Below are 14,175 nucleotides of genomic sequence, written 5' to 3'. Positions count from 1 at the left end.
CACAATCAACCTATGCCTGAAGACTTGAAAGCTTGAATTGTAGATACCCCTTTAGGTGAAAAACCTCCTGTTTGGATCTCGGGCAGCAGTATTTTCAAAATCCTCCAAGAACAGGGAAAAGATGGTCTGCAGACAGCTTCTTTTAACCTCTGTACTTGCATATGAGAAGAATTAATCCACCTCTTTTGTTAGAGATCTGAGGCACATCCAGAAACATAGGAAGATCCCTAGAAAGAAATTCCCAGACACACCACAGAGAGATTCCTCTTCTGGGAGGCCTTTGGAGACAAGTCTCTGTGACTATCTACTAAGTTTCACTCCCATCCTACCTCCTATCCATACACTTCTACTCTCAGTGTCACCCAGTTAATCTCCACTTGGGAAGAAATTACCCCAGACCTATGGGAACTTTTGATTATTAGAAGGTATGCAATGCCCTAGATGGAAATCCTTACTCTAAATGGTTTGCCACCCCCTCCTGACTACCAGAATCATCTGCTTCCACTTACCATATGGGAATTGCAGGCACAAGGTACAATAGAACCAGTACCCCAGGAATTTGTGGGAAAGGGCTTTTACTTCAGACTTTTCCTAGTATCAAGGACAAAAGAGCAATGGAGACCTGTAGGTAGATCTCTCTGCTAAACAGTTTTGCTGAATCATCTCACTTTCACTTTACTGCTTTGCCTCTTGGGTTTTCCATAGCCCTAAGAGTTTTCACAAAGTGTCTGGCACCATTAATTACCTTCAGTCAAACACAAGGAATCCCAGATTTTTCCTAGCTGGATGGCTTGTTAATACAAGCCCCCGTCCTCCAATACTTTTGCAACATCTCCCACTACCCCTCACCCTTCCTTTGCAGTTGGGGTTTTCTGTCAGCTGCAAGAAGTCCTCTGGCAGCCAGCTCAGAACATAGTTTTCACGGACTGAAGACTGAACACCATAAAGATACAACCTTCCACAGAAAAAATCGCAGAGCCTTGCAGATTACTTTCACAGCTTGGCCTTCTTCAGCTCTGCAGGAGAAATAAGTGTATTAGAATTGATGGCAGCAACTATTCTAGTGTTCGTAGCCAGACTGCATATGAGGGGAATCCAGTGGTACCTGAAAACAGTTTAGTCCCAACACTCTTACCCTCTCTAAACTCAGTAATTCTGATGTTACCTTGTTTCAGGAAAGAGTCTTCATGGTGTAGGGACCAAGTGATGCTCAACTCAGGACTGCACTTCACCCCACCACTTCCAATTCAAGAAATGCACAAAGATGCCTTGAACGAGGAGGGATGGGGAGCCTGGACAGGTGACACTAGACTCAGGGCAGATGACAACCAATACTATTAAAGGAGCACATCAACATGAAGGAGGAGATGGCCCTCATTCAAGCCCTGCAAGTTTTTTTCCCATGTCTGGAGGCCAGCTACCCTAAGAGTGTTGGCAGACAACACCACAGTTATGTGGTGTATAAATGAGGAGGAACGAAGTCTTGCCAACTGTGTAGATTAGCACAGACCACCTGGGAGATTGCCACCCACAAAAGCATGTTTAGTAGGCACATACATTCCATCACAAGACGGTGTGTTGGCAGACGTATTAAGCAGGACCTTGGAGGATCCTCATGAATGGGCCCTCAAAAGACAGGTTCTCATGGACATCTCCAACCACTGGAGACACCTTAGATTAAACCTATATGCCTCAAAAACCAACAGCACTTCCCCTTTTTTGCAACAGGGGCCCTTCCCTCTTCAGTCTGGTGGGCAGGGAGATATCTCTGCCTTTTCTCATCACTCTTTCTCATCCCAAAGGTTCTTCTAAAGGCCCAAAAAAGAAAAGCCAAAACTCTAGCTAGTGATCCCCTTCTGGCCAAGAAATTGGTTTATTCCGTTTCACCTCACAAGAGGTGGCTACCACAAACAAGGGATCTTATCACCCAGCAGAAGGCGTCATTACTACACCCCAACCTGTCATCCCTGAACCAAACACTGTGGATGATTGGGTTTTAATTCTTTACAGGCACCACCTTTCAGAGGATGTAATCAAGGTTCTCCAAGAAGCTGAGAGACTCCGCCACTCAAAAATCCTTCATAACCAAATGGAAGAAATTTTCTTTTTTGGAGCCACAAGAATGGACATGACCCTAACAAATCCCAGGTTGCTTTCATACTAAAATGTGTGAGCTCATGCATACAGGTCTGGTATATTCTTCCATCATTCTTTCTCATGTCCACACCTGGAGTTATTCCTTACAGGGGTGCTATGCTGCGTTTTATTTCAGCGAGGAAGTCCATAATTCCTCCTTGGGATCTCAACTTTTTGCTAAAAAACCTTACTTTGCCTCCTGTTGATCCAGCAGTCTCAGCAAACCTCAAATTCTGCACATGGTAAATTATTCTATTTATGGCACTTCAGTTAGGAGAGTCCCAGAACTTCAGGTCTTTATGACCATCCCAGCCTTTATTTACACAAGGGCAGGGTGACCTTGACCTAACCCTTCATTCATGCCTGAAGTTATGAATGAATGATCACTTAACCAGACTATAAATATCCCTGCCCTCTTTCCCATCCCACAGAACAGGAAGAAAGGTTGCTATATTTTCTAGACATTCGCAAGTAGTTAAGATTCTACCTGGCAAAACCAAATCCATTAGAATATCTGACCAACTATTTGGTTGTCCCAATTTTGAGTGCATAAAGGAGACCATGTTTAAACTGTTGTAAGTTGGATCCAAACCAAGGTTGCCAGGTGTCCCTGCTTTGAGCAGGACTGTCCTGAAATCAGCAGCCCATTCTTGAGTCCCGCACTTCCTGTTCAAATCCCGGCAAAACAGCCTCCTTTGTGTGATTTTTTGATTGGCTTGTCTACCAGCATACGGTCCAGTCGTAGAGCGCAAGGTGGAGCCACTTCTGTTTAATGTGAAACAGCAGGCAGTTTCATGAAAGACCAGACCTTTAAACTTTTTTTTTTTTGGTCCCTACCTGGCCATTTATAAATCTGGCAACCCTAATCCGAACCCATCAGTCGGGGAGGAATGAAAATGGACAACACAGATGGAACATCATGGTAAGTTCATAACTTTTTTTTATTTCTGTACTTCACGATAACTTGTAGCGTGGTTCCTTTATGAACTGTAGTTGAAGTATTCTGTTGAATTAACAGTAGTTGCATCAGTTTTGAATAATACGTTACAGAACACAATGCTGTGATCATTGCTACTCACATTACTTAAGGCTTCTTTTCATTTCAGGATAACATGTTGTTCTGTGACTCCTGTGACCGGGGGTTTCATATGGAGTGCTGCAACCCACCTCTTTTACGAATGCCGAAAGGTAGGGATACTTCCTAAATATGAAAGCGAATCTAAAGTATTTGAAAGAGCATCCAGGGATCAGCAAACAAATTAACTGATGCAAGTGGGTTCCATGCTGAAATAATTCAGAGTTAAAGAAAATGTTGGTGTGTTTGTTTTTGCTAGTTGAATTGACAATTCCAAGCAAAATTACAAGCCAGATGTCCTTGAGTGTGGTAGATGGGGGAAGAGATCCATTGCAGATTTGGTCCTTTGTCATTGATTGGTACATTTCCCATACTTTGCACTAGCATGGATTGTCATCCCAGCTCCAGAAAATCTAGCATGGAAATAAGCAAGTTGGAGAGGGGCCGTGCCTTTCAAGTAGGAGGATCTTAACAGCGTAGGCTTAGTTTAACAAAACAGAAAAAACTCTGACTGCTACTTTGTGGCAACATCTTCCATATCATCTGGCTTTTGATACATTTGCCACTGTTAACCAAAATGTTTTCTCTCCTTGTGGTGGTTGGTGTCAATTGTGGCAGTTGGTGTAAATTGTGGCAGGAACAAATTAGGATAGCTAAACTTTAAAAGATCATTGATTTGATGCCGTCTCCAACTGAACATTGTGAGGGTGACACGTGACAGAAATGGGAGACTTCCCCCCCCCCCCCCAAAAGTAGGTAATTAGATTGCTATTTCAGAAAGGTTGACTGCTCTGGATCTTCATTCCCACTCTGCAGTTGGTGTGTAACAGCTGAATACAAAACTGTTATGTACTCTAACATAGCTTTTCTAAAAAATCACAACTGCCCTTGCTTGCGGGGGAAATCTGTTTTGATCCTGCAATGTTGCTCAGTTGCTGGGCTGTGTTGACTCCTTTTGTCTCCAATGCATATCCTGACCGAAATCAGTTGTGCAATATTCAAAACGGATGCGTTTTCACCACTGACAACCGACTGAGGTGCCTCCTTAACCTTCCTAGAGCCACATGTCTGATGTATGACAGCCCGTAAGTATAGGGGTATATAAGCGGATGTATAAGCATAAATCCTCACTCTTTCCTCCAGCCTGAATTCAGGTCTTGCACCCGTTGGTTTGATGATCTTTGTGTGTCATTTGTGCTGAAAGCTGCCTTGGATTCAGGCATTCCCTGTTAAAGCTGTTTTGCTGTGATTTTTATTAGGTGTCACCTAATAGGGGTATGTGTGAGTGTAGTCAGCATGTACTCTACAAAGACCTCAACAGCCACTGTGTTTTCTGCTTAGAACACAGAACATGACTACAGATCTTGTTCCATCTGCCAGCCCTTTGTACCAAAGACATTATGCTCTAGTTTGCCTTCATGAACACATCTGAATAGTCTGCTATTGCATCAGAGAAGGGGGGAACCATGGATCATTCTCATGGTGGCCCAAAAGACATCACATTTTAGTACAGGAAGAGTCCCTAGAAAATTGAGGTGTGCCAGAGGTCAAGATCCTCCATGCTTGATTCATGCAAACTTCACCCCAAAGAAAAAGTGACTAAACTAGGCATGTTTTCTCCTCCTCCTGCTGCTGGGCAGGAGGAGTGGACAAATTTCTCTCAGGGTCTGTTCAGGTCCATTATGGCCCTTAAGCCACCATTATTTTCAGCTCCTCTTCACACTCCATAGAAAATTACTGTGGAGTCTTTCTGAAGATGAAAAGGATATCTCAGAATCTGATGGACCACACTTTTGCTCACTGTTCTCAGATTCATTCTCCAGGACAGGTACCCTCAGATGGTGACTAGTTACTTTCACCTGAAACTTCTGTGTGAAACACATCCTTTGGAGAGACCATTGTAAATATGCAGAAACACTGAGTGGGAGTCTAACCATATTTTTGATTTTCAAAAATGATACTTCAGCCTGTCAGAATTGGGCACCCCTACCCTTTCCCCTGTTATAGTCCTGGAGGTCTTTCTGGATGCTTTTGCGACCATTTCCTCTGCTCCAGATTCTTGGTCCATAGCTCCCAAAAGACCCGACTGTTTCTACAAATTTCTAGCGGAACTTGTTTCTTTTTAAGAATCTTGTAGCTGACTCTTCAGTCATCTGTTCAGCTTCAGGCAAACCATCCAGATTCCTACTTAATTATAGTGTCCTTACCCTCAGATAAGGACAACAGGGCCATGGTTAGGTTAGTTTTTTTTTTCTTTTATGGGGGGTGGTGGGCTTTCAGGGCCATTATTTACCAGACACAGATGACTTAGTCTTCTGTCTTTCCTTGGTAATCTAAACAAGGCTGCTGTTGTCATGCCAAGCTTGGATTCCAAACAGCAAACTTTGTGGTCAGTCAAACCACGCAGGTAGCTAGGGATAGTGTAAAATGCAGCTATGACACTAAGGCTTCTTCCAGAGTAGCTGCTACCAACTCAGTCATTAGGAGATGCACCTTGTTACGCAACCAGCCGCTACATGAAGGTTTTAATTCTAAGCTCCTAGATTCAGCTCTTAACAGTAACCTCCTCTTTGGTGAACAGGTAGCTTGCCTTTTCAAAACCTTGCAAGAACAAGATAAAACTATGAAGGACTGCAGACAGATCTGCTCATCTTTTTGCCCAGATGCCAGAGGAATTACCTGGCAAAGTCCACTTCTTTTCTTAAGACATCATAGGCCTCAGTAACACAAATGCACCCAAAAAAAAAGTAGAGAAACGTGGAAGGGACCCCAGATGTGGGAGTTCTGCCTTCTCAGATGATTCAGTGTGACTGTCTTCTTTCCCCATTCTTCAACCCACCCCCTTTCAAAAAGACTTATTCATCCCATTCTATACTGTAAAAACTAAATGAAAACTCCAGCCAAGCTGGAACTTCCAATGAGTGACCTCTCAAGCTTGAGTCAGAGGTACATGGAATATTTGCAAATGACACTTATGAACACCAGGTGTTTCAGCTAATTGGCGATTCTGAATATCCATGACTTGTCACATCTTTTTAATTGACAATTTCAGGCCAATAAAGCTAAACCCTACTAGCGGTGGATATGCATATTTCTGCCTTTTGGACCTCATCAGCACAGCACAAGCAGTGTGTTTGACTAAGCATAAGAAGCAAAGGACTGTTATACCCAGCTGATGTCCATCATCATTAGGGTGATTGCAAAATATCCCAAATAAACTAAAACCATTAGTGGAAAAAATTATTACAGGCAAGTGGGTACTCAGCATCATCAAGCAAGGTTGTAGTATGGCCTAGAAGGAGCTCCCTCCCTTCAAAGACTTGCCACCTCCTCCCCACAACCATTATAAATCTGCTGCCTCCCATCCTACAGAATCTGTAGTCTCAAGGCACCATAGAACCAATAGGATTCTTTTCATCTTTTTCTGGTTCCAGGAAAAGGAGAGTGGAGGCCCATACTGGATCTGTCTTTCTCAGCATCTTCCTCAAGGTACTGTCTTTCAAAATGCTATTTCTTCAGATCCTCCTTTCCTTTATCCACCCTCAAGCTTTAAAGTCTCTGGAATTAAAGGATGCAAACCTGCATATTCCCATATACTAATCTTGTAGGAAATTCCTGAGGTATTCTGGTTTCTCATATTTTCAGTTTACTGCTTTGCCTTTTGGCCTTTCTGCTTTCTCCAGAGTTTTTACAAAATGCTTAGGTCCAGTTAAAGCCTTTTGTACGACTCAAGGGAAAATAAATAATGTAATGTTTCTCGCCTTTATTCTCACTGATGGGTCGGATCCGATCCGTCTAGACTATTTCTTAAGATTGAGGTTTTCAGCAAAGCTCGAGGGCATCCTTCCTTACCCATAATGCAACCCCCTAGCTTCCCCAGATCTAATTTGCGGTTCTGTGAAGGAGGTTCTACATAGCAAAGCTCTGAGCTAAGTGTCTGTCTTTCTATTTTATCTCTTTTATACTACTACTTTATTGTACTTTTCTCCTATTATAATTTTTTATCTTTACTCTTTAGAGTGACTGAAGCATAATTTTACTGCCTGTCCTTTCTGCTTCAGAGGTTAGCATCCGGTTGATCATCGTGCATACAGCTGCAGTCATTACAGATGGGTTGTCCTGCCATCAGGCGGGTTCTCGGTCGGCCGAATTCCTAAGTCTAGGTCCGGCGTCAGTTGTCGCTTCTTCCCTGACGTCAGTGCGGCAGGGGTATAAGAGGCAGCCAACGCTATTTTCTTCAGTCTTGCTTGCCATGCGGTGCCCGAGGCAGAAGCAGTTCGCAAGTGCCGGTCGGCCAGCTCCTGAGATTTACGAAAGTATTTCAGCCGAAGTCTTCTGTAAAGCTAAGTACCCCGTTGGGGAAACTTTTCTTGCCTCATACCGATGTCAGACAAAGTTAATAATTGCAGTACTTGTGGGAAGCAAATACCGCATAAGGATTTCCACTCTTTCTGTATACCTTGCTTAGGCCCAGACCACTACGTCTCGGCCTGCCGTTTTTATGCTAGGTTCAACAAGCGCACTATTAAGCGCCGGGCGGAGTTCGCCCTTCATTATTTTGGCAAAAAATGTAATTATATCATGTCGTCTGATACGCAGACACCAGTTTTTAGCAAACGACGCAAAGATAAGGATCGACATCTGAGGTCCGCACCGAGTACTGAGACCACGCTTAGGCCGACTACCGGTTCTCCGCGAGGCGCCTACGCAGCCCCTGAATACCGACAAAACTATTTTACCCGTGACTTCAGTACGCGAAGTCGCAGGCTCCTCTGTCTCCATTCCTACTGCAGATACCGACTCCACTCTTGGCGGGGAAACTCAAAATTTAGTCAGGCCTACTTTTTCTGAAGGTGTCTTCAGGCCTTCCACCTTCTCTATTAAATCCTTCACTAAATCTAAAGCAGCCATGAAAACTAAAAAAACAAGGTCCTCAGACCTCCTCTCAAGGCCCCATGCCTAAAAAGCAGATGCTTAAAATGGCTGAGGATTTGATAACTCTCATCAGGGGTTCCCAACCCCCCTCTGACAAAAGACCCAGATTGGAGGAAGACTACCCTTCCTCAGACCAGGCTTCTATTACCTCAGAACATTGAGGATCAGGATTATGCCTATTCCCCTTTCGAAGACTCTGATGCTGAGGAGTCTATTCCCTCGGTCTCCCCCCTGAGGACTTCTCTTTTGGGGAAACCCTGCATACTTTGAGGGAACACTTTCACTGGGAAGGCCAAGATTACTCAGATTCCAAGAAAAGGCTCGGGGAATTTCTACTGCTCCCCCAGCATAGGCCCCTGGCTATCCCTCCTGTTTTAGATATTTTGGAGGATGTGTACGCAGAAGCCAGCCTTAATACAGATTCTTTACCTCCAGCCCCTGTTAAACCAGACAGGTATTACCGCGTCCCTGATTCTCACCAGTTCCTATATAAAAGCTATACTGCTGACCCAGAAATTATTTCACAGGGTCCCAAGGGAATAAAGGCCTCTACTGCTAAAAACCCTTTACCTTCAGAGAGAGATTCCAGAGCATTGGAAAGGTGGGGGGAAAAAGGTGTATACATCTGCCACTTTAACCATGAGGGCATTAAACTGTCAATTCCATATGTTAAAGTACGAATAGTTTTTGTTATCCCAGTTAAAAAGCAAAATGACACAAACAGAATAACCAGATTTGAAAGAGTTGCAGGATTTGTTGCATGGTGCAGAGCAAGTGGGTAAACATACCTTGCAGTGTGGTTTTGATGCTTTAGAGGCTTCATGTAGAGCTGCTGTCACGGGGTCTGTTATACGTAGACATGCTTGGCTCAAAGAGCAAACCTTACCAGATCATGTCAAAGCAAAGTTATTAGATGCACCACTTCAAAAAGATGTATTGTTTGGTGTTAAAGCTGAGGAGGTACTAAAGAAAATGGAGGAAAAAGCAAAATCTATGCAAACAGTGAAAGATTTCCTGCAGGTACAACCTCCACGCTTCAGCAGAAACTGGTCTTCAAAAAAATTGGTCCTTTCCAGCCACGGGCAGACCTCAAAGGGGCAGATACAGACGCCCAAGGGGTAGAGGACAACCTCAAGGATCTTACAGAGCAAGACAGTGGCAAGCCCCAGCCCCAGCAGGTGGAGAAGACAGATCACAGTCATTTAGAAAACAGACACAATGACTTTCCCCTATGCCTGCCAAGCAAAGCTTTAATGGCAGCACCTTTGGGCGGAAAACTGGCATTATTTTCAAAAAAACTGGCGCATTGTTACAAAAGAGAAATGGATTCTGGACATTATAGACAGAGGCTACAGGTTCCACTTTCACACCCTTCCAAAAAGGAGAGGCATGCCAAACCTGCCACAAAATCAAAGGGCAGAGGCACAAAGACAAATTCCCGCTCTCATGGATATGAAAGCGATTCAAGAGGTACCCGCAAAAGAACAAGGTCAAGGTTTTTATTCCAGACTATTCCTGGTACCAAGGAAAGACAAAGATTGGAGACCTATCTTAGACCTATCCATCCTAAACACATATCTACAGGTGCCAAAATTCAAGATGCTCACATTACAGCAACTTCTTCTCATGCTGGGCAAGGAGTCTTGGCTGGTAACATTGTACCTCAAGGATCAGACAAGATTGCAGAAGATACCTCAGATTTCTTGCAGGTTCAACCCATTACCAATTCTCTGCATTGCCCTTTGGCTTATCTACTGTGCCCAGAGTGTTTACGAAATGCCTGGCATCAGTAATTGCCTTCTGCAGACTACAAGGAATACAAATCTTCCCATATCTGGACGACTGCCTGATCCAAGCAGACAGCAAGGACATTCTATTGCAGCATCTGGTGTTTGTAATAAAACTGTTAAACTTCCTGGGATACATAGTGAACAAAAAGAAATCAAAACTAGTACCTTCTCAACAGATAATTTTCCTAGGTGCCAGCTTAAATACAACCACCCAGATGGCCTACCTCACGCCAGACAAACAAGGGCAACTGTCTCAATACTTCAACAAAATGGCAACTTTCACCAGACTAACTGCAAGGAAAGTCATGCAGGCTCTGGGATTCATGGCATCTTGCATCCTACTAATCCCATGTGCAAAGCTGCATATGAGGAAACTATAATGGTACCTAAAAAAACTTATGGTCTGATCACAGCCACAGCTTGGAAACAATTATACCACTCATTCTGTGCCTTCAAAAGGAATTTTTGTGGTGGGCTCAAGCATGCCAAAGAAACACAGGTCTTCCTTTCTGTGTACCTCAAGCAACTCAAATCATCACAACGGTCGCCTCAGACTACGCCTGGGGAGCACACATGGCAGATCAGTGCATTCAGGGAAAATGGTCCCAAAAAGTGAAGCACCTACACATCAACCAAAAGGAGATGCTAGTCGTGCAAAATGCTCTGATGACCTTCAAAGACCTACTGCATCCAGGCCAGCTATTGATAAGGACAGACAACACCACAGTTATGTGGTACATAAACAAGGGGGAACTCATTCATATACCCCCTGTGCAGGCAAGCCATGACCCTATGAAACACAGCACTGGAATTGCAAATTCAACTACAGGCACAATTCCTGCCAGGGAAGGAAAACACACTGGCAGACAACCTAAGCAGAAATATGACAGATCCACATGAATGGAAGTTGCATCCTCAAGTTTTCTCAAAGATAACTCTGGCATGGGGACAGCCAGACATAGATCTATTTGCTACCCACAGAAATTACCAGTTGAAAAAATTTTGTTCAAGGACTTATCATCCACAGGCCTGGAAAGTGGACGCACTCTTTCAATTGGACAACATTGACAGTCTATGCCTTCCCGCCTTTTCCTCTACTGACCAAAGTTCTATTAAAAGCCAGAGCAGAGAGGCCACAAATGATTCTCATTGCTCCAGACTGGCCACGACAACACTGGTATCCGCTCCTAAAGAGCCTGACACACTCCCCACCATGGATCCTACCTCTAGTCCCTCTTATGTTGTCCCAGCACAACTACAAAACCCTTCATAGCCAGCTCAAAACCGTAAATCTAGCTGCATGGAGAATACCTTAATTTCCCAACAGACTCTCCTCTCCAAGGAGGTGCAGGATGTCATCTTGGAGGCCAGAAGACCTTCTACTAGAAAAGCCTACTCCGCCAAATGGAAACGATTTTGTTACTGGAATCAAGAAAGGGGCCAGAATCCTTGGGTAATAAATATACCTCAAATTTTACAGTACCTAGCTGAGATGTTAAACAGTGGCCTTTCCTTCTCCTCCATCAAGATCCATGCTTCAGCCATTTCTGCACAATACAACACAGACCCTCCTCTATTCTCACATCCTCTGTTAAGGCAGTTCCTCAGAGGGGCAGAAAATATAACCCCCCCCCCTCCAAGGAAACCACCAGTTCCAGCTTGGGACCTCAACTTCGTATTGGAGAAGCTGACCCTGCCTCCCTTTGAGCCGGCCTCTTCAGCAGAGCTACAATACTTGTCATGGAAAACAGCCTTCCTTCTGGCTATCACCTCAGCATGCAGGGTTTTGGAACTGCAGGCCCTCATGGCTGTGCAACCATTCATCATTTTCCATCAGGACAGAGTTTCCTTACGAACCAACCCTACCTTCATGCCAAAGGTAGTATCCAGTGTAGCTTTGAATCGGACTATCCACTTACCTACCTTTTATCCAAATCCACAGAACAAAGGGGAGAGACTACTACATTCCTTGGACATTCACAGAACTTCGTTATTACTTGGACAGAACAAAGCCATTCAGGAAATCTGAGCAACTCTTTGTGTCCTATGCTACAGGTGCTCAAGGAAAGGCTATTTCCAAACAGACAATTTCAAAATGGATAGCCCACTGCATACGCTTTTGCTCATTTCATGGAAAATCTGTGCCTGCATACATCAGATCCCACTCCACCAGGACCACAGCTACCTCTGCAGCTTTCCTCAGGGGGGTCCCTACCAAGGACATTTTGGAAGCAGCTACTTGGAGTTCAGTGCACACTTTCTCCAAGCAATACCACCTTCCACTATACTCAAAATCTAGAGCGGGCTTTGCCACAGCAGTCCTTCAGGGCATCCTCGCTCTTCCTAGTTCCACTTGGTGCCTACCACCCTTACTTAGCTTTGGAATTCTATCCATCTGTAATGACTGCAGCTGTATGCACGATGAACATAGTACAGTTTTGTACCTACCATAAATGTAGATGTTCGAGTGCTCGTACAGCTGCAGTCCAGGTTACCCCCCCTCCGTCCCCTCTTAGGACAGGCCTTATGACAAACACCTTTATCATACAACCTATTTGGGGTATTCTTTTATGGTGTATTTGCTTGCAGCTACTGTTTTTTGATTTATCTATATTGCATGTTTGCATAACATTATGTTTTGCCTTCCTTCTGGGGGCACCTGACATCTGGGGCAAGAAAAACTGAAGAAAATGGCGTTGGCTGCCTCTTTTATACCCCTGCCGCACTGACGTCAGGGAAGAAGCGACGACAACCGACTCCGGACCTAGACTTTGGAATTCGGCCGACCGAGGACCTGCCTGCCGGCAGGACAACCCATCTGTAATGACTGCAGCTGTATGAGCACTCTAACATCTACATTTATGGTAGGTACAAAACTGTACTTTAGAAGATGTCTAAGTAACGTCTTTTCTTTTCTTCCCCTCCCTTTGTTTAAGTTGGAGGACCATTACTTAAAAACTTTCCTTTCTATCTTCAGTTCTGTTTAGGCCTTGTTTGGTATAAGTGTGTGAGTTTTTTTCTCTCATTAGAATACCTCAAAAAGAACGTAGTCTCTTGGCTGTAAAAAGTGTGAGCAATATGGGAAGATGATGCCCCTCAGCAATTTGCACATTGTGTGTACACTGTTTGGGGCCTCATCACCTGCAAGAATCCTGTTTAATTTGTCATGGATTAAACCAAAGAGCTCTCATGGAGAGCAAGAACAAGCTTATTTGGAAGGGGTTGTTAAAAACTCCTTTTTCTGAGGCTTTAATGTCCGGCTGTACTTCACCCAAATCAGAAAAATCTTTAAACTGACCTTCTTGGGCTCCAAAATCATCTTTGGAGCAGAAACAGAAAGCTACTAAAAGCTGTCTGCTCCAATTGAACATACGGAGCAGACAACTCAAATTGCATCAAAGACTCCCTCGGAGCTATCAGAACCTTCAGCGCCGAAGTCTTCATCTGACTCCTCGGCTCCAAAGACTAATTTGCCCATGGAATTTAGGTATTGGAACCAATCCCATCTCGGCTCCTTTCACCCTCCTTAAGCAAGGTGTAGGTCTTCAACCCTCTCTACCCAGTCGACCAGGAGTCTGTCCAATGAAGATGTGGATAGGGTGGTGCAAAGGCTTCTGAAGATGGTGCCCATGACCAAATTATTATTGGATCCGAACCCTAGAGGTATCTGATCAGACAGTCATCTTCAGCACCTCCTCCGATCCTTCCCTTGGTTTCGGAGACGGAAGATTCTGACATCCAGTGTGCGTCTGTATCAGATCTGAAACCCGTAGGTTCCTTGGATCCGGTAACTGCACTGAGTGTTTCTGCTCAGTCGGAGCAGAGAACCTCTGGCAGACTACCCTATCCGGTCTGGCCTGCGGAGCCGGTTTGGATCTCTCCGGATCTGACCCTGCCTCTGGGGGCTTCGGCACAGGTGAGTTTGGCTCCTATCTCTGCTTCGGAGCTTCCGCCATCTGCTCCAGAGGTTCTTTTGGCTCAGATAAAATTTGTTTGTCATGTCCGGGAAGGAGTTCAGATTTGGGGCGGTCTGCCTTTGAAGTTGTGAGGAGAGATGTTTGTTTCACTGTTGCAGACATCACACTTGGGTTATCCTGCCATTGGTAGCCCTCAGTCATCCCGAATACCAGAGGCTTAGTATTTCTGCGTCTGTTGCTGTCACTTCAGTTCTGAAGTCAAGTCGTCAAGAGGTATAACAACAGGCAGCCAATGCCATTACATCAGTCTTTCTTGCCGAGG

General features: G+C 44.4%; 1 protein-coding gene across 1 annotated transcript in view; it reads left to right on the top strand.

Annotated features, from left to right (window-relative positions):
* KAT6A (lysine acetyltransferase 6A) overlaps positions 1-14,175 on the top strand; it is a gene marked incomplete in the record, with an annotated part of 2,696,607 nt that overhangs the window by 825,727 nt on the left and 1,856,705 nt on the right. Inside the window, 1 exon segment of the mRNA XM_044082986.1 lies at positions 3,243-3,324. Coding sequence (XP_043938921.1) covers positions 3,243-3,324 — 82 coding nt within the window.

Source organism: Protopterus annectens, chromosome 9.part0 (assembly GCF_019279795.1).
Source record: "Protopterus annectens isolate FY-2018-M chromosome 9.part0, PAN1.0, whole genome shotgun sequence".
In the NCBI taxonomy this organism is placed as follows: Eukaryota; Metazoa; Chordata; order Ceratodontiformes; family Protopteridae; genus Protopterus; species Protopterus annectens.
Note: the sequence above shows the minus strand (reverse complement) of the source record. Positions and strands in the feature narration are given on the sequence as shown.